The following is a 21,508-nucleotide window of genomic DNA, read 5'->3' on the forward strand; positions in this document are numbered from 1 at the left end:
ATGCTCCCACTTTGGGGTCTTTGTTCTCACTGTTTCAGTGAACCTGGAACACCCTTCTCCCAAATACAGTAGGCCCTTTACTGAATTTCTACATTCACAGATGCAGAAAAACATTCATGGGTTCTGCATTCACAGATTCAACCAACTGCATGTCCAAAAAAAAAAAAAAAATTCCAGAAAGTTCCAAAAAGCAAATTTGAATTTGCTGCTGACCAGCAACATTTAGAGCATTTACGCTGGTGTTTACATCAGAGCACTTATTAATATATTGGTATTCTAAGTGATCTAGAGATAATTTAAAATATACAGGAGGATGTGCATAGGTTACATGCAAATACTACACCATTTTATACGATATTTGAGCATCCGTGGATTTTGGTATCTGAGAGCTTCCTGGAACTAATTCCTGAGAGATAACTCTGTCTGTATGACTTGTTTCTGGTCTTCACCCTCCTCCTTAGAATGTTTCCCTCCCTAGAATGTTACACACAGGCAACCTTTCACCTGCCCTTTCATTTTCCCTCTTTGTTCTTTTCTATGTCCCTTCATGCAGTCATATTATTATCTTCTAATTTATTATCAAATTAACTCATTTATTTCCCATATTATTTATCTCTGTCTGCGTAGTCCTCTACTCCATCCAGCACCTGGAAATGTGCTTTGCCACAGTAGACATTTTAGAAATTTTTGATAAATGATTATCATTCCTAGATAACAAATTAAATGAATATTTATTGAGTCCCTATTTATTGTACTAGATACTGGAAATGTGAAAATAAATAAAAACCTTTCCAAGTCCTGAAGATGCAGATCTTCTACCATAATTCATAGGATCCTTATACTTATAGATAAACAAGAACCAAAAAAATAACAAACTGCTAAAAGATTTCTTGGCCCGATAGATACATTTTAAACCTATATGTGACAATGTTGAAGTGGTATAAAAATGATGATAACTTGCAGAAGCTAAAAGATATACAGATTAAACCTTAATAACTATTTCTCTGAATGTAGATTTCTAAAACAATGCCCTTGTTAGGCTTAACAATGGCAAATTGCTAAATGAAAGGGATACTTTTCAATCTTTCAATTGAATTTCATAACTTCTTTGCAACATTAGATACAACCAAGTTCTGTTGAAATTTTTTTCTTCATTATGCACAACAGGTTTGCTTTTCCTTCTACTTTTATAACCGTAAAACCTTTCTGCCTGCTGCACTGTATAAACTGAATTGATATTTGTTCATTCATCTCCTTGAAGAAAAACATTGTCCTTTTTGTTCCAGGCACTCTCTTGGGTGCTGGAGGTACAACAATGGACAAGACAGGAAAAAGTTTTGCCATCGTGAAAACTGTACAGGATAAATAAGTGAATCAAAATAGTTAATATGATTATATTTGTACACATTAAAATTTTTGACATGGATAAAATAATCTTCGATTTCTACTTTTAAGCTAGCAAAAATGTAAAATATGTGTCTACTCCTTCAGAATTAAATTATAAATGTTATCAATTATTGTCAGATCAAACAATTATAATGTTTTTCTCAATTGATTTGATCTAAATGTTATACAATGTGAGCATAACTTAGGTCTCTGTGTATTAGTGGCTCTAAATGCTCGTGTATATTGCCTGCTAACACATTCTCTACAGGATCATTTGAAGATGAGTAGTGGAAAACCAATACAGTCATTTCTGCTATATAATTGTTATACGTTAGAGCAAAAGTTTTGGATGCCTCAGAGATTATCTACATAGCTGGAAATACTAGGGCAGTTCTTTCATTAAAAAATATTGACATAAAAAAACAACAGAAAGGACAAATGTTCTATCCATCCATTTATAAAATTCAGAGACAGAAAGTAGAATCAAGGTCAGCAGGGACTGGAGAAAGGGAGGAAGATAATTACTATTTAATGCATAGGGAGTTTCTGTTTGGGAGGATGAAAAAGCTCTGCAGATGGATGTTGGAAATGGTTGTACAACATTTTGAATAAACTGAATTGTACACTGAAAATTGATTAACTAGTAAATTTAATGGTATGTATATTTTATCACAATAACAAAAAAGAAAGAAAAGACAATCTTGAGTAGCACAAAATTTGCTGCACACACTCCAAAGAAGTTTTAGAAGTCAGACTAAGAGATAAAAACATCAGTATAAAATTAGGTGTAGATTTAACTTATATATACTTTCTATCACTTCCCCAGTTGATTATTATTATTTTACATTAAATATAATATTTTATATAAAACTTAAACTTCATGTCAAATATATTCATATCTAAGTTTTGCCATATATTGTTTGATAACAAAATAAATCTTATGAAACACATATGAAATATTTAACTACCTACTTGCAACCAATGGTTCCTCTTCTGATGGTTTAAAGTAAAAAGAAACCTTTTCCAAATCAAACAGTGCAACCAGTGTGTCTTCTAGCATGGCTTGCTCATCTGTCTAGAGAGAAAGAAAAACAACATGTGATATGATTGGATTGTTTGAGATAGAGCATAACAGAACATAACAAAACATCTCCAGACCAAAACTAGCTTCACTTGTGTTTTATTTACATACAAACCACATTATCAACAGACCTAAGAATTTACTGCCTAAAATAAGATGAACTAATCTTCAGATTTATAAGTTTCTTTTGTAGCTTCATGTTTTTCTTTTCCTCTACTGTCTAAACAATTCTGAACAATTTTTCAGTCTATTTTGCAGCTAGATTCTAGTTATACTAATTTTGTCTATTAGTTACAGACAAATGCGTACACATAAACATCTTATTTGCCTCTAAATCTCTATAATCTTATAAATGTAACAGCTGAAAAGCAAAAATACTGTTTTCTTAAAAAGCCACAGTACATAATGGTCATTGTATTTTACAGTAAGATAACCTACGCATTATTCAATTTGCAATTTATGAAAACTGTGATAAAATCAATTTGCATGTACGTGATGATTTTTCTTCCAAAGAGCTTGGGGACAAGAATCATTTTCACTTGCCTTTATGGGGACTTAATCTTCTCTGGTGGCTCAGAAGGTAAGGAATCTACCTGAAACCCAAGAGACCGAGGTTCAATCCCTGGGTCAGGAAGATCCGCTGGAGAAGGGAAAGGCAACCCACTCCAGTATTCTTACCTGGAGAATTCCATGGACAGAGGAGCCTGGTGGGCTGTAGTTCATGTGGTCACAAAGAGTCGGACACAACTGAGCAACTAACACTTCAACACTTTCAATCTAGAATCTTGTGAATATGAGATCTGATTTGTTTTAATCTTTCATTTCATTCCTATATTTTACAGTTGAGGTAGGTAAGGCCCAGACTTAGTAACAAGTAATTGGATATCTCAGCAGCAGCATCTTTTAGTACTGGGTTCTGGGCATCCTATTACCAGATCTGTGTAGTATCAAAGTCTTTTACTAATTTCCTCATGAAAGTATAATTAACTTTATCATACACATCTTTTCTTTCAAAGGTAACATTTATTTCCTTAAGAAAATCAATGGTCCTTTTAAACAACAATTTTAACATGCTATGTCCTCATTTTTAAAAGTTGCTGTAGCTTATAATCATATTTTGGGGGCAGCATAAGTAGAGGGTTGAGATGGCAAAGAATTTCTATTGTACGAGAAAAAAAAACACGAAGGCAGCCCCAGACCCGAAAGAAGGACAGCATAGGTAACAAAAGGTTAAGAGCATCATCACTTTGTACCTCAGTTTGGTGCTTAATATAATGGATGGTACACAGTCAATGCTGGATAAATGTTTATGAGATTCTTACTTTTTAAAGTCCATTGGAGGGTAGAAAAATGCTATAAGATGAAATGCTAAAAATGCTAAAAGATGATGATGCTGCAATCTGAAATTGTAGGGACAGGACAGGACTAAAGCATAAGCATTTTTCCAGTTAAGAGGAATATATATACACAGGAAGAAATGTGCCAAACAGGTATCGTAATACATAGATGCGGTTAAAGTCATACTATTGGTTAAAAAAACCAATTTAAAACAAAAAACAGCTTTCTTGAGATATAATTCACATATCATAAATTTCCCCCATTTTAAGTGTACAGCTCAAGGGCTTTTAGTATATATACAGAGCTGTGTAACTGTCACCATCATCTGATTTTAGAATATGTTCCCCACTAGCATTGAACTTCCATATACCTTCCCCCAATCCTTAGCTCCAGGAAATGACTAGCCTACTATCAGTCTCTAAAATTTGCCTTTTGTATTATTATACAATAATGTAATCAAATAATACAGTCTTTTGTAACTGGTTTATTTCTCTTACAATATTTTCAAGGTTTATCCATGTGGTAGCATGTATCAGTAGCTCACTCCTTTTTATCGCTTAATAATATTCTATTGTGTGGATATACCCCAACTTGATTGTCACTCATCATTCAGTTTTTGGACAATTGGATTGTTTTCACATTTTAGCTATTATGAATAATTTTTCTAGGAACATCTGTGTACATGTTTTTGTTAGAATATGTTTTCATTTCTCTTGGATATTACCTACAAGTAGAATTTCTAGGTCATATGGAAATTCCATGCTTAACATTTGGAGGAACTGCCAAACTGTTTTCCAAAATGACTGCTCTCTTTTACATTCCCTTCAACAGTGTATGAGGGTTGTAATTTCTCCACATCCTCGCCAACGCCTGTGCCTATCTTTGTCTTTTGGATTACATTCATCCACATCTCTGTGACACAGCATCTTATGCAGTTTTGATTTGCATGTCCCCAGTGGCCAAAGATGTTGATCATCTTTTCACGTGCCATTTATACTGTCTTTGGAAAAATGTCCATTCAAATCCTCTCTGCCTGCTTGTTAATTGAGTTGCCTTCTTATTCTTTAGTTTTAAAGGATTCTTTATATAATCTGGATGTAAGCCAGTTACCAGATGCATGGATTACAAGCTTTTTCTCCCATTCCTTTGTAGGTTTATTTCAAATAAAAGTACCAGCACATGACCAGCCAATGGCAGGCATTAAGTAAGAAGACAATACAAATGAAGCCTCATTAATCAATTAATTCATTCAACAAACACTTAATGCTTACCATGTATTAAGAAGTGGACATCTGATCTTATGTAATTTTTATTTGATAGGCAAGGAGTAATTAATATTTATTTTGTCTTTAAACACTTTTCACAACAGGTGAGAATATGCTGTAGGAATGAAATAATGATTAAAGGCCCTTAGAAGAAATGGAGTAGTGCTCACAGCCAACAAAAGAATCTGAAACGCAGTACTTGGGTACAATCTCAAAAAAGACAAAATGATCTCTGTTCATTTCCAAGGCAAGTCATTCAATATCACAGTAATCCAAGTCTATGCCCCAACCACTAATGTTGAAGAAGCTGAAGTTGAACGGTTCTGTGAAGACCTACAAGACCTTCTACAACTAACACTAAAAAAAGATGTCCTTTTCATCATAGGGGACTGGAATGAAAAAGTAGGAAGTCAAGAGATACCTGGAGTAACAGATAAGTTTGCCTCGAGTAAAAATGAAGCAGGGCAAAGGCTAACAAAGTTTTGCCAAGAGAATGCACTGGTCACAGCAAACACTCTTCCAACAACACAAGAGGCGACTCTACACATGGATATCACCAGAAGATCAATACCAAAATCAGATTGATTATATTCTTTGCAGTCAAAAATGGAGATGCTGTGTATGTCAGCAAAAACAAGACCAGGAGCTGACTGTGGCTCAGATCATGAACTCCTTATTGCCAAATTCAGACTTAAATTGAAGAAAGTAGGGAAAACCACTAGGCCACTCAGGTATGACCTAAATCAAACTGGTTATGATTATACATTGGAGGTGATGAATAGATTCAAGGGATTTGATCTGGTAGAGTGTCTGAAGCACTATGGATGGAGGTTCATGACATTGTATAGGAGGCAGTGATCAAGACCATCCCCAAGAAAAAGAAATGCAACAAGGCAAAATGATTGTCTGAGGGGGACTTACAAATAGCTGAGAAAAAAGAGAAGCGAAAGGCAAAGGAGAAAAAGAAAGATATACCCATCTGAATGCAGAGTTCCAAATAATATCAAGGAGAGATAGGAAAGTCTTCCAAAGTAATCAGTGCAAAGAATTGAAGAAAACAATAGAATGGGAAAGACTAGAGATCTCTTCAAGAAAATTAGAGATACCAAGGGAACTTTTCATGCAAAGATGGGCACAATAAAAGACAAAAAGGGTATGGACCTAACAGAAGCAGAATATATCAAGAAGAGGTGGCAAGAATATACAGAAGAACCATAAAAGGAGATCTTAATGACCCAGATAACCATGATGGTCTGATCACTCAACTAGAGCCAGACATCCTGGAGTGCAAAGTCAAGTGGACCTTCAGAAGCATCACTACAAACAAAGCTAGTAGAGGTGATGGAATTCCAGCTGAGCTATTTCAAGTCCTAAAAGATGATGCTGTTAAAGTGTCACAGTCAATATGTCAGCAAATTTGGAAAACTCAGCAGTGGCCCCAGGACTGGAAAAGGTCAGGTTTCATTCCAATCCCAAAAAAAGGTAATGCCAAAGAATGTTCAAACTACTACATAACTGCACTCATCTCACACGCTAGCAAAGCAATGCTCAAAATTCTCCAAGCCAGGCTTCAACAGTACATGAACCAAGAATTTTCAGATGTTCAAACTGGATTTAGAAAAGGCAGAGGAATCAGATTGCCAACATCCATTGGAACACAGAAAAAGCAATAGAATTCCAGAAAAACATTGACTTCTGCTTCATTGACTACGCTAAAGCCTTTGTGTGGATCACAACACACTGGAAAACTGAAAGAAATGGGAATACCAGACCACCTTGCCTGCCTCCTGAGATACCGGTATGCAGGTCAAGAAGCAACAGTTAGAACCGGACATGGAACAATGGACTGGTTTCAAATTGGGAAGGGAGTACATCAAGGCTGTATATTCTCACCCTGATTATTTAATTTATATGCAGAGTACATCATGCAAAATGCCAGGCTGGATGAAGCTCAAGTTGGAATCAAGATTGCAGGGAGAAATATCAATAGCCTCATATATGCAGAAGACATCATGCTTATGGCAGAAAGTGAAGAGGAACTGAAGAGCCTCTTGATGAAAGTGAAAGAGGAGAGAGAAAAAGGTGGCTTAAATCTCAACATTCAGAAAACTAAGATCATGGCTTCTGGTCCCATTACTTCACAGCAAATAGATGGGGAAACACTGGAAACAGGGACAGACTTTATATTTCCTTGCACTCCAGAATCACTGCAAATGGTGACTACAGCCGTGAAATTAGAAGACGCTTGCTCTTTGGAAGAAAAGCTATGATCAACCTAGACAGCATATTAAAAATCAGAGACATTAATTTGCCAACAGAGGTCTGTCTAGTCAAAGCTATGGTTTTTCCAGTAGTCATGTATGGATGTGAGAGTTGGACTATAAAGAAACCTGAGCCCTGAAGAATGATGCTTTTGAACTGTGGTGTTGGAGAAGACTCTTGAGAGTCCCTTGGACTGCAAGGAGATCCAACCAGTCCATCCTAAAGGAAATTAGTCCTGAATATTCATTGGAAGGACTGATGCTGAAGTTGAAGCTCCAATACTTTGGCCACCTGATGTGAAGAGCTGACTCATTAGAAAAGATCCTGATGCTGGGGAAGATTGAAGGCAGGAGGAGAAAGGGATTACAGAGGATGAGATGGTTGGATGGCATCACGGACTCAATGGACATGAGTTTGAGCAAGCTCCAGGAGTTGGTCAAAGTCAGGAAAGCCTTTCATGCTGCAGTCCACAGGGTCTCAAAGAGCTGGACACAACTGAGCAAATGAACAACAACATTTCAAAATTTTCTTTAATTAAATCTTTTCTATTTGGTTATATTAGCAACCTAATAAGAAGTTAATCACACATGTGGAGTGTATAAAGTCTTTATAAAAGAATGTAACCCTGTTTCACTGAATTTTATTCAATGAACTTCCTTATCTTATCATTACAGAACTTTTTATGACCATATCAGTTCAGTTCAGTTTAGTCACTCAGTCATGTCTGACTCTTTGCGACCCCATGAATCGCAGCATGCCAGGCCTCCCTGTCCATCACCAACTCCCAGAGCTTACCCAAACCCATGACCATACAGTACAACTATTACCCTATCCTCAATACCACTGAAGAAAAACATTATTTTGATGCACAAATGCATATCTATTCATTTAAAAATGCAACCATGTTACTTGGAAGCTACATTTACTATGTGTACTTTAAAAGACAAATAGAACCTCATGCTTAAATCACAATTATATATAACATGCACCTTTGGTTTAAATAACATGAACATATTTGCCTTCACACATCATGACAACTATCAGAGCCACAGGAAGTATGGGTGAAAAAGCTCTAAGTTCACCCCAGTCTCCTCAAATATTTTTGAGATGCTTTCTTCATCTCTGCTGTGGACCACTGATGCATAAACACAGACTATTTTACAGTAATTAAGGCAATGTTCTTAGATTTAACAGGACAAACATGCACACAAAGGAAGGAAATAAAACCATTTGACACATGTAAATTTTAACCAGATTGTCAGACAGTATGGCATGCAAGTCATTAGAGCTCTTCTAAGAGCATCTTCCAGAACATCGACCTCAGGGGGAGCTCAGGGTATCATGGCAGACTCTTTCTTCTGTACTGTAAATAAGCAACCAACATAGACAAACCTTCTTTCCTCTGCTGACCTTTCTCAGCTGGTGCTTAGGGATACAGGAATTAGTAACAGATGGAGTCTTTCTCAGTTTTTAGCAGCCACTGAGAATAAATAAAAATTAGGAAAGAAGAAATACCTTCAATCTACTTATTAAAAGTATATTTGCCCATGGAAAAATATACCTTTTTAAAGAAGCTGGATGGCTGCAGATATGATAATGAATTGCTAGTCACTCAGTCCTGTCTGACTCTTTGTGATCCCATGGACTGTAGCCCACCAGGCTCCTCTGTCCATGGAATTCTCTAGGCAAAATTACTGGAATGGGTTGCCATTCCCTACTTCGGGGGGTTTTCTCAACCCAGGAATGGAACTGGGGTCTCCTGCATCGCAGGCAGATTCTTTACCATCTGAGCCACCAGGGAAGGATAGTAATGAACAGCCACTTTTCACTAGGAATAGGTACCAATGTATGTTACATTTGGCACAGCCAGTGGGAGGCACTGCGATTCCTTACCAAGTTTGGTGATAGAAGGGACTGAAAGTGAAAAAGAACTCCTGCATTTGCTATTTGGTCCAGCCACCTTCTGCTGGCCTCCCACGTTTCCATCTCATTTTCTTTGCTGTTGTCAAACATCTGGTTTAAGGCCGCCATGAGCTGCTCGGAAAAGGCACAGACGGTGGCCACCAGGCTCTGGCAGAAAACCATGTCTCTTCGGAGCTGTGTCTCGCTATCTGTGATGCAGGAGAACATAAAGATGGTTTTGCAAAATGTCATAGTTGAATAAAACCAGTTCATTAAGCATCTGCATTCACTGTTATTTCATTCTCTCTCTAAACTCACACCATGGGAAAAATGTGAATTTAAGCTGTATTCATGAGCACATACTTATCAGTAAGTATGCTTTTTACAAAACATGGAACACCAAAAAATGTTAGAAACATTAAGATCATTTTCTTACTTGATATTGTGACTTGATTTTCCAATCACTAAATTGTTTTATAAAATCCAAGGAAATAAAATAAGCTTTCTTTTATTTACTTTTTTTTTTTAGTGATGAACATAATATGCATTGTTGTGTGACGCTTTCCCTAAGGAAATTTAAAGCCCGATTTTTCAGTTTGAGCTGGCAAATGAAATACAATATTATTAATACTAAACTTTAAAAAATTATCTACTAGGCCTGAATAGTACTGATGTCTGACTACTTGTAACAAGAAACAAATCTGTATCTCCTGAAGTCACCTATTCAATTTCACAAGCTATCAATAGGTCCAGTTCAGAAATCCCTGTATTTTTTGACATAATTATATATTTACAGTTTTAACATAAATCGACTTTTACTAGCATACTTATTCTGCAATTAACTGGACTTTCGACTGACCTCCTTTGAAGGTATGTTGACCCTGTGAACTGCCAGTTCTGGACCTCAGGTTTCTCAAATGGAAAGCAGCCGTGCCCCTGAGAACTCAATCCCAAAGGGTTCACTTCTCTGAGACACAGGGTATATACAAACTACAGAGCAACATAAACACCAAGCCACACATTCTGTACACTGAGAAATTACTTGTACAGAAAAACAACACAGGTGAAAAATCAACATATTCCCAAATGTATACTGAATACGTTGAGGGCTTGCAAACTTCTGAAATGAAGAAGCATTGTCAATAATTAGTGTATAACATAAATAAACATGCTGCCTTTATTTAGCAGTGAGTTCTTCTTGCTTTGTTGATGAAAAGGCATATTTTTTTTAAGTTGTTTAACCAAGGACATGAAACATCTGCTTTTAATGACTATCAAAGCATAGGTACACATAATTGCTGCTTGTTACTCAGTTTCACTGTCAGTAAAAGCTAGTCTTGAAAATTTTATTAGAAACAAGATTAAATATGAAAAATAGTTACTTATATAACAAAAATATTTATTGATTAGGTTGAACTCCATGAACTTGCTGTTTTGGTAGGTCAACATGATTGAATATGGCAATTCCATATGGTTCAATCTGTTAATTTAACAACAGCATACGTTAGACATTTCCCTTAAGTATTAAATATCATGTGCCCCATTCTAATAGATGGAAAAGAGTGTTTTACATGTCATTATAAAATGGCTAAACTGGGAAACAGCTTTGCCCAATTTCAACTAAGAAAAAAGCAAAACACCTGTTCCGTTGTACATAACTTCTAACAGTGTGTAGATAGTCAACAAATACTTACTGAATGAAAATAATGAATCAGTAGAGTGACTAACAACTCAATTAAGTGAATTGAAAATGTATGCGTTCATTCTCTGGCTTCTTGAAATGACTGGATTTAGTCTGATTTAAAAGGGTGATTCTTGGTTCATGGGCCCTCTGGCTGTGGGACACTCTTCTTCCCTCTCCACTCAGCAAACGTGAAATCGTTCTTCAAGAGTCAAGTCACTGAAATACTGAAATATTACCTCCCCTTGTGAAATGTCCCCTCTCCTTCAGGAAGTTGGTATACTTCTTTCTGCCCCACTTCAGGCCTGGGGGTGTCTCCCCTGCTGGAGGGCTAATGACCTAGCACTGTGAGAGTTTGCTTACATGCTTGTGTTTCCCAAGGGACAATCAGCATCAGTGCCTGGGAGAGTTGGCATATCATGTGATTTATGCTCAGGGACTTCAAAGGCAGATAATCTGCTTTCAACTACCCATTCCACCATCTTTAAAGTGTATGATTCTAGGTATTAGATTCCTATTTTTAAAATAGGAGGTATTCCTACTTCTTAGATCTGTGATAAAGATAAATGGAATATGTTTGTTCTCTACATATTACTGCTTTGCAAATAGGTTCATCTGTACCATTTTTCAGGTGTAGAGAGCAAACATATGAACACCAAGGTGGGAAAGGGGGCTGGAGATTGGGCTTAACATATATACACTATTATGCATAAAATAGATGACTAATGAGAACCTGCTGTATAGCACAGGGAACTCTACGCAGTGCTCTGTGGTGGCCTAAATGGGAAGGAAATCTAAAAAAGAAGGAATATATGTATATGTGTAAGTGATTCACTTTGCTGTAGAGTAGAAACTAACACAACATTGTAAAGCGACTATGCTGTTGTTGTTCAGTTGCCCAGTTGTGTCTGACTCTTTGCGACCCCATGGACTGCAGCACTCCAGTCCTCCCTGCCCTTCACCATCTCCTGAAGTTTGCCCAAGTCCATGTCCGCTGCCTTGGTGATGCCTTCCAGCCATCTCATCCTCTGACACCCTCTTTTCCTTCTGCCCTCAATCTTTCCCAGCATCAGGGAAAGCAACCATACTCCAATAAAAATTAAAATAAATTAAAAAAGAAAATAAAGCTGAATGGAGGCTCTGTGTTGTTAAAGTAATAGACTTCAAAAAAAAAAGATAAATGAAATAAAAACATTTAAAGCACTTAGCAAGGTGAAATTGGACATGATATTATCAAGATTCTTTTTTTCCCCTAGCATCTAACATGGTGCCTGGCACATGGGTGCTCAGTTTATTATTGACTAGAGAAGGAACGCCGTGATAAAGAAAGAAACCCAATAAGAGAACTGAAAAACATATAGGTCTTTTCCTTTTAATTATGCACCTGTTCAAAATTCAAGTGTCCATCCTTTACCAAAGCTACTCTCATTCATCATTTTCATCAATAAGAACTACAACAGGAATCACAAGAGCTGTTCCCAGCTTCTAGTAAAAGAAGAAAAGCAAAGAATTCTGTTTTGTGCATGTGTGTGTGTGACAGCTTGTTTATTATTTTTTGTCAACTAAGAATTCCCATGTAGTGAGAACACACTCAAAACAAACGGATTATTACCTATCCATTTGTTTCATTTCCGTATTTGAGAACCTACTTAAATTCATCGTCTACAAACATGTTTAAAAACATTAACACTTCATTTAGTCTCAGCTGTTTAAAAAGCTCGTTTCATCTTAAGCTTGCTGATCTAAAAAGAATGAGAAGGTTTCTAGACACACGAGTAATCCATCATTACTCTGAAATTGTAGGGAAAAGAAAGCAAAATAAACAAAAAGAAGAGATTAGAGAAAGAAAAAGACAGAAATAAAAGGCAATTAAGAATAATGTTTAGCAGATACAGTCTGCCCTTTTAAAGTGAAGAGCATAATTTTGTGGCCAACAACACGGAGTAATTTGTCTATGTTTCATACCATTCAAATGTAATAGGGAAAAAAGAGTCAGGAAATTAAGTAAACAAAAAAAGAGAATTATGATAGGAAAAGACAAAATTTAAATCGAAATAAGAACACCCGTTTGAATATTAATAAATAAAGCAACACATTCCAGAACCACTTCTGGAACTAGCAGATCTAAGTCTCAATTTCAAAACTGCCACCTACTATTTATTAATTCACCCAATAAGGCATCTTTATGCCTAATCTTCTGGATGCCCCAAAATATGTGGTGACTGACTACATGTGCTAGTTATGATTCATCTGCTTGAATGCAGATTTCTTCACCTTTAAAATTGTGGAAACAATAATCATGTTCTCACAGATTAGTTGTGAGAACACAGTGAAATCCGTAAAAATGAGGTACATCAACTATGCTATTATTATTAAAGTTCAAAAAACGTGACATACTTTTGTTATTATTATTACTCAGTCAGAAAGCAAGGCAAAAACCAATCGTCAGAAGGAAAAAAAAAAAGGCTCTCTTGTTTAAGTTGGCTCATCCATTCATTATAATTTAAATTTTCCAAGTGTTGTAGATTGTAAGGGAAGGAAGGGAAGGGAAGTCGCTCAGTCGTGTCCGACTCTTTGCGACCCCATGGACTGTAGCCTACCAGGCTCCTCCGTCCATGCGATTCTCCAGGCAAGAATACTGGAGTGGTTTGCCATTTCCTTCTCCAGATTGTAAAGTAGTCACAAATTCTTCCCCTCTCTGTGTCCATGCCCTTCCAAACCAATTTCTGATTGTGATTCCTCCTATCAAAAGTACAATCTGTTTCTCCTTGAATCAGAACCATCTACATCCTTGTTATAAACAAAAATTAGACAAATGTTCACAATAAAACTTATTTGTACAAGGAACTTTACCAAAACCTGGCTCCTTTCTCCTTTTAAATCATATTTTGTATAAATACAAGTTTATATATGCTTTCATGCTTTTTACTTGTAATTGAAAATGAGCATGTTTTATGTCTTTACCATAAAATACTCTAGAAGTATTTTTTTAATCTCTGCAAGGCTTTAGAGAAGGTAGGGATCATATTTCCATCTATTTTGTAAACAGGTAAAGCCACTGCCTTCGTATCATAAGACAGCTAAGGTAGTGGGCTGTAATAATTCCAAACAGTAAAAATAATGCAAACTCTTACCTGAATATTCAAGAATAGCCAGGAGTATCCTACACTTTACCTCTGCAGAGAAAGAAAATATACCAGTCAGTTGTTCAGTCTGCAACTAACATCATATTTTAGTTTGTAGTAAAAAATAAGCACAAACTCATTATATTAGATAATAAAAATCCCATTCATTTGACAAGCCATTTTTGCCTATCTACCTACCTACATAAATTCTACCCATTGCTCAAGACCCTAAAATCGTTTCCAGATCTGAATTATATAAACCTTGAAACATCATTCAAATCTTGCTATCTTTGTAGTTCATCATTAGCTTGCATGATGTTCTGTAAATGCCTACAGCTATTATGGTCTTGACCAGTAAATGTCAAATAGCATTTTTTTTTAAATTTTTAAACTTTTAAAGATTATATATACAATATATGGGGCTTCCCTGGTGACTCAATGGTAAAGAATCTGCCTGCAATGCAGGAGCCCCAGGTTCAATCCCTGGGTTGGGAAGATCCCCTGGAGGAGGGAATGACAATCCACTTTAATATTCTTGCATGGAGAATTCCATGGACAGTAGAGCTTAGAATGCTATAGTCCATGGGGTCACAAAGAGTCAGACATGACTGAGTGACCAACACTTCCACTTCCATACAGTATATAAAGAAAATATATAATATCGTACATTTGAGCGCTGAAGAATTGATGCTTTTGAACTGTGGTGTTGGAGAAGACTTTTGAGAATCCCTTGGACTACCAGGAGATCAAACCTGTCAATCCTAAAGGAAATCAGTCCTAAATACTCATTGGAAGGACTGTTGCTGAAGCTGAAGCTCCTTTGGCCACCTGATGTGAAGAACTGACTCACTGGAAAAGACCCTGATGCTGGGAAAGATTGAAGGCAGGAGGAGAAAGGGATGACAGAGGATGAGATGGTTGGATGGCATCACCGACTTGATGGACATGAGTTTGAGCAAGCTCTGGGAGTTGGTGATGGACAGGGAAGCCTGGCATGCTGCAGTCCATGGGCTTGCAAAGAGTTGGACAGGACTGAGCAACTTATGACTGATAAAAATATGCACTAATAAATATTATATTATAAATTATGCCTCAGTAGTAAAGAATCTGCCTGTTAATGCAGGAGACATAGGAGACATGGGTTCAATCCTTGGGTTGGGAAGATCCCCTGCAGGAGGAAATGGCAATCCACTTCAGTATTCTGAAAAATTCCATGGATAGAGGAGCCTGGTGGGCTATAGTCCATAGGGTTGCAAAAAGTCAGACATGACTGAACAACTAAGCACATTACATACTGTGTATTACATATTAGAAATACATATATATATATTGTTCCTTTCCTATTTTTAGGTCAAAATACTGCCCTAAAGGACTGAAAAATATTAAATATTTCCAAATATTCTTCTTCTAACCCCATCCCCACACGGGACCAACCACAGATGTCTGATAAATGATGTGTATTAACATCACACTCATTGCTGTGAACCCAATCAGCTATGCACTCATTTGCTTCCAACTGGTAGATACTTTGCTTGCAGTAGGAAAATATTAAACATAAGGAGTTCCTTTATGTGCCCAAGATTATGGAAAATAAAAAAGGTTAGGTGGCATCCTATTCTAAATAAATTCACAGAATAATCAGAGCAACAAAATTAACAGATAAGAAATGCAGGAAATACTAGAGAGGGCATTAAGTTTTACAAGTGAGACACAAGGACAAATGGATTTCAGAGGCAGGAAAGTACACTGGACTGAGTCAGGAGACCCATCCATTATACACTAATTTTACCATCTTTAGTAAAGTGTTAATCTACTTTGGGTCTCATCTTGCTCATTCATAAGATAACATCTATGCTACTTATTTTATAGTACTGTGTATAAAAAAACATGGTGCTGTGCTCAGTCGCTCAGTTGTGTCCAACTCTTTGAGACCCCAGGGACTGTAGCCCACCAGGCTGCTCTATCCATGGGGATTCTCCAGGCAAGAATACTGGAGTGGGTAGCCTTTCCCTTCTCCAGGGGATCTTCCCGACCCGGGATCGAACCCAGGTCTCCCACATTGCAGGCGGATTCTGTACCAGCTGAGCCACCAGGGAAGCCTTCAAACCTAGTATGAAAACACGCAGGTTTAATCTTTTCTGGTCTTCATTTCCTTATAAAGGCTCTCATGTCCATGTGAAACTTATATTAAATGAAGCTATATGCTTTTCTCCTGTTAATTTGGTTTTTGTCAGTCTAATTTACAGGGCTCCAGGCAGAGAACCTAGGAGGGTAAATGGAAAAAAAGATTTTTTTTTCCTCCTCTACAGGAACATCAGCTACACATATACCCCAGAACATTCCAGCAAGGTAGCACTAAGTTAATTTCCAGCCCAGACCTGATCTTCCATTAAATCATTCTTTACAAAAGGACAATTTGGGAAATAGAATGAAAATGACTTTAAATTGAACAGGATGAATCCATGGTGAACCAGTGAGGTTAGTTCTGAGTGCATCCACAGAACAAGCAGCTGATTACAAGGATCCCAGTGCAGCTGCTTCCACCCCATAGAACAGGACTGGACACTACACAGACCACCAGGGAATAATGGCAGCTTGCCCTCTCCCTTGATGGTCCACTGAGCTGAACTACTGATTAACTGTTTTTAAAGATGCACTTAATATGGTGACAATCACAGCTCTTACCTCAAAAGTAATTGATACTGCATTTACTCTAAAAGCAAATATAATGTATACAGGAAAACTCAAAGCTGATGAGAACAACTGCATTTAGATTCACAAATGATAGCTTTTAGAAGTGTTGTGATATTGGTATCTAGTCAGCGGAAATCTACTTTTTCCTCAGCAAAGTATGGATTTCCCAGGTGGCTCAGTGGTAAAGAATCTGCCTGCCAATGCAGGTGATGTAGTTCGATCCCTGGGTTGCAAAGAATCCCTGGAGGAGGAAAATGGCAACCCACTCCAGTATTCTTGCCCAGAGAATCCCATGGACAGAGGAGCCTGGTGGGCTACAGTCCATGGGGTCACAAAGAGCTGGACACAATGGAAAGACTGAGTATATGCTTAAATTCCTTGAAGCTTTTAAAAATATATTTGTCATTTTGGCCATTCATTATTTTTTTGGGGGGGGGGGTTTAAATTCAGACTTCTGACTGAATGTGATGTTATAATGTGTATGTAGCTATAAAATAAAACTATAGCCAAGAAATCCAGCTACAAAAGATAAAAGATTTCATCATATGATAAAATTGCTGTGATTTATTTGGAGTTTTCCATATGTGTAAAAATTTCTTATCTACTGATCTCTAAAGAATATCTAAGCTGTTATACTTGAGTGTATGTCTAGGCAGAAGACTTGGTAATCACAGAACATTTACACCATTCATATCATTTAGTAAATGAAGAAACTGAGGCACGAATGAATGACATCACAGGCTTAGACCCTGTAGGGTTTAAGAACTTTCTTATGTCAGCAAAGTGTGTAACTCTGTGGGCCTGCATGCTCAGTCACTTCAGTTGTATCCGACTCTTTGTGACACTATGGACTACAACCTGCCAGGCTCCTCTGTCCACAGGATTCTCCAGGCAAGAATACTGGAGTGGGTTGCCAGGTCCTTCTCCAGGGATCTTCCCGACCCAGGGATTGAACCCACATCTCCTGCATTACAGGTGGATTCTTTACCACTAGGGAAGCCCCCTTAATTTTAGGATAAATTTAGAGTAATTTATCCTAAAAAAATGGTAGTAAGGAACTTCCCTGGTGATCCAGTGGTTAGGACTCCATGCTTCCAATACAGGGGCCCGAGTTCAATCCCTGGTAAGGGAATTAAGATCCCACATGCTGTGCAAAGTGGTCAAAAGACCAAAAAATATTCAAAATGGCAGTGGTGGGTTAAAAAATGGGTTACGATGTATTGTTATTTCAGCTGAATACTATTTACCACATTCAAATGACATATGAATGACTGAGGAATATAAATTTACATACAAGCATAATATTTATTATTCAGGTTTCTCCACCTTAGCCCTAAGGACATTTTAGACCAAATAATTCTTTGATGGGAGAGACTATCTGGCGCCTTGTAAGATGTTTAGTAGCATCCCTAGCCTCTATCTACTAGATGCCAGGGGCACCCATGATTGTGACAATGGGAAAATGTCTCTGGACATTGCCAAGCACTGGTCTAATACTGAGAAGAAAACCACTGAATTGGACGTTCCAAAAATTATACAAATTCCTCATTTCATTTTTTTCACCATCATCACTTTGGAAACTCTTAGCATATTTTCCTTAACAACTCTGACCCTAAATAATATGCAACCAAACTCACTGGCATTGTCTGGAAGTTTTTTACATCTCTAATTAGAGATGGTACCAGTTATGGGATGCTGAGTAGACCATCTCATGCTAGTATTAAAAATAACAAGCAACTTAGATAAACATCTCTGAAAGATAAAGTGAAAAACTAATGATGCAACCTTATTTTGATTCTCACAGACTCACAATTGATTTTTTAGACTTTCCATGAAATGTAGTTTCAAGCATTTTGTGAATCCCTTAGAAATTTTTCTGATATGGTTTCACATTATAAAATATGAAACTCCCTCATATTCTACTCGTCTTCATAAGAATGAGCCTTTGTTTTATTTCCTACGAATATTCTTTGAGATACAGTCCACATTGTTTAGATCCTTGGAACACAGGTTTTGTCATCTTATTCCTTCTCTCCATCCTCTGCTTTCTCTCACCCTTTTCAGTCTTTTTATTTTCCTCATAATATGAAACACTCCAAAGAGTAATCAGGGTATGTCTGAATTTGAGGATTTAATGGATTTTTAAATGAGTGTTGCTCATGTCATGGGATGTTTTTTGCTTTTCATCCTGACCTTCAACAAATTTTCTGATGTTCTGAGCAAGATTCCGGACGCTGCTGGGAAGATTCCAAGGATCTTGCTTGATGTGAAGTCTTAACCTTTTCGGACAACTCAGCTTTGGTTCCATTTCCTGCTGAAACTCTAAATAAACACAGAAAAGCTCTCTTAAGTCTCAACCATTTACCGGTTCACAAGCCCATAAACACCAGAATCCTCTTCCTTTCATTCCTGTGGTCTTAGACTATTATCATGGTAGCAATTTATGCAGCTTTATTACGGGAGAAAATCTGTTAAATCTAAAACAAAGTCAGATCCTTATTATCTTCTCACAAAGGTTTAAACAAAGGAAGAAATTTAGATGAAAATTTCTATTTCAACATCCTAAACCGGATGTCAGAAAGTGGCAGCTCTAGACGTGTTCTGTTGGCCAACTCCCCCACCCCCAACCCCATTCCCAAATCCCCTCCCATCGGCAATGGGCTATAACCAAGTAAGCATTGAACCTGATTTCAGCAAAAGCAACTCAACACTCACATTTCTTGAATTAATACATCCAGTCTGCCCTCTATAGGCTTTAAACATTTTAAATTTTCAAAGAACTCTAAAAAAGGTCCTATAGGGGTTTATTATGTATATTCAATGACTATCAGATAGAAGTAGTATTAAATGAATGATAGAATCTTTTTTTCTCATGCTATGCTTTTGCCTCATGACTGTATTGTCCCCCACTTTTGCTTCATAACTGCCTCGAACAGGTACATTGTAAATCTCACCTTGTAATCCTCGACCTGGTGTCAGGTACTTAGTTTGCTCAAAGGCCCTCACAACAGCTTGGCCTCTCAGGAGACTGGTTATGGAATCCACCTATCACGACAGCAGAGATTTGGGGGAGTTACATAACTTCTCATAACACAAAACAGATATTTCCAACAGTAAATCTCGTAACATTTTTTCTGAAACCAATGATTATTTTGGGGATCCTATGCTGCCTGCAGAATCTATCTTTGAATAAAATTTTGGGATAAAGTCACCTGATAACATTTTAAATGGCATCTCTTAATATCCTACCATATATCCATGTGCTATATACATGTGCTCAGTCGTATCCAACTCTGTGAGACACCACGGACTGTAGCCGCCAGGCTCCTCTGTGCATGGGATTCTCCAGACAAGAATACTGGAGTGGGTTGCTGTGCCCTCCTCCAGGGGATCTTCCCAACCCAAGGATTGCCTCTCCTTTAGTGGCAGGCAGATTCTTTACCACAGTGCCACCTGGGACACCCACCACATATTCACACAAAATATAAATTTACTTTATAAAAGAAGTAAGAGGTCCAGAATTATTAAAAAAAACAAAATAGTTTCATAACCTTTACAAAGTGGTAAAAGTTTCTACATAATGAATTTTTGTTGTGGGTATACATTTTTTAAAAAATGCAAAACACCAACATAAGCACCAAGACAATCTTGCGCTTCTTGAGATTAGAAATGAAGTTGAACAAGAAATCATGAGGGAGTGTCTGAATATCCACAAAGAAACAAATAACAAATAGAACAACTCCTGTTTGTAAAATGCTTTAGCTCCTCTCTCCATGGGATTCTCCGGGCAAGAATACTGGAGTGGGTTGTCATTTCCTCCTCCAGGGGGTCTTCCCGATCCAGAGATCGAACCAGTGTTAAATCTCCTACAGTGGCAAGTGGGTTCTTTACCACTAGTGCCACCTGAGAAGCCCTTATAATTTTTAAGGACTGTGAAATACTTGACATTCATAACGATCTTTTGGGTCAGACGGCTGAAGGAATCCCATGTCATGCTGTGGAAACTGAAGTACACAGGGTAGAAAAACAGATGAGTTCTTTCCATTCCAACTCCAAACTCCTTTACATCTGGAAAATGGATTTTTGACAGTTCAGTCTGTGGAAAAAATTCCTACAATTGTCCCAGTCGTACCTGGCTGAAAAGATGCTCAAGGCAGCTGTGTATCTTGTCCTGTTTATCACGAGAAATGCGAACATTTAGGGGAAGTTCATCACCTAGATATTAAAAAAAAAAAATCATTCCTCTTACGTTTAACATTCCAAACCATTTTCAAGTAAATAAAGGGAAAAAAAAATTAAACCCTAGCTCTTATTCCATATGTTAGTTCTCACGTTCAGAAAAAGAATTCCAAAGCTTTTTGATAGACATTAGGATGTTAGATTATCACTCCTTTGAAGCTGCAGTAAAAGCAGAGGGACTCACAGAAAGAGCCCTGTGGTACCCATGTCAATGATTCTTCCAAATGGTGCATTTTTCTAATGGTTGAATAGTTGGGATAAGTTGCATATTTCAAATTTAAGACATTTCCCAACTGGATGAAAAGTCTTTTGTTCTTCATATACACAAAATAAAAAATGTATAAGACATTTATATCAAGTAGTATTTTTCTCATTACCCTCTTTCCTATTGCCCACCTGAGCTCAGGTGCACCTGCTGTCTTCAAAGCCCCTCCCTCCTCTGCACACAATCAGCAATGTCTAATGTCCTAGTAAAATTTGTTTCCTGTGTAGTAATGCTATCTACCATTTATATCCTTCTTCCTATATTCTAAGT

At 37.2% G+C, this 21,508-nt stretch overlaps 1 protein-coding gene across 2 annotated transcripts in view; it reads right to left on the reverse strand.

The window, feature by feature from the left end:
- Positions 1 to 21,508, reverse strand: part of PREX2 (phosphatidylinositol-3,4,5-trisphosphate dependent Rac exchange factor 2) — a 278,656-nt gene that overhangs the window by 79,837 nt on the left and 177,311 nt on the right. For both annotated transcript variants that reach the window (XM_081501827.1, XM_081501826.1), the window contains 6 exons: positions 20,867 to 20,949; positions 19,689 to 19,779; positions 18,928 to 19,056; positions 14,050 to 14,091; positions 9,226 to 9,443; positions 2,359 to 2,461 (listed from right to left, as the gene is read on the reverse strand). In XM_081501827.1, coding sequence (XP_081357953.1) covers positions 2,359 to 2,461; positions 9,226 to 9,443; positions 14,050 to 14,091; positions 18,928 to 19,056; positions 19,689 to 19,779; positions 20,867 to 20,949 — 666 coding nt within the window. The remainder of the gene's footprint in view (positions 1 to 2,358; positions 2,462 to 9,225; positions 9,444 to 14,049; positions 14,092 to 18,927; positions 19,057 to 19,688; positions 19,780 to 20,866; positions 20,950 to 21,508) is intronic.

This window comes from Giraffa tippelskirchi, chromosome 6, assembly GCF_054371585.1.
Source record: "Giraffa tippelskirchi isolate mGirTip1 chromosome 6, T2T-mGirTip1v1.2.pri, whole genome shotgun sequence".
Lineage (NCBI taxonomy): Eukaryota > Metazoa > Chordata > Mammalia > Artiodactyla > Giraffidae > Giraffa > Giraffa tippelskirchi.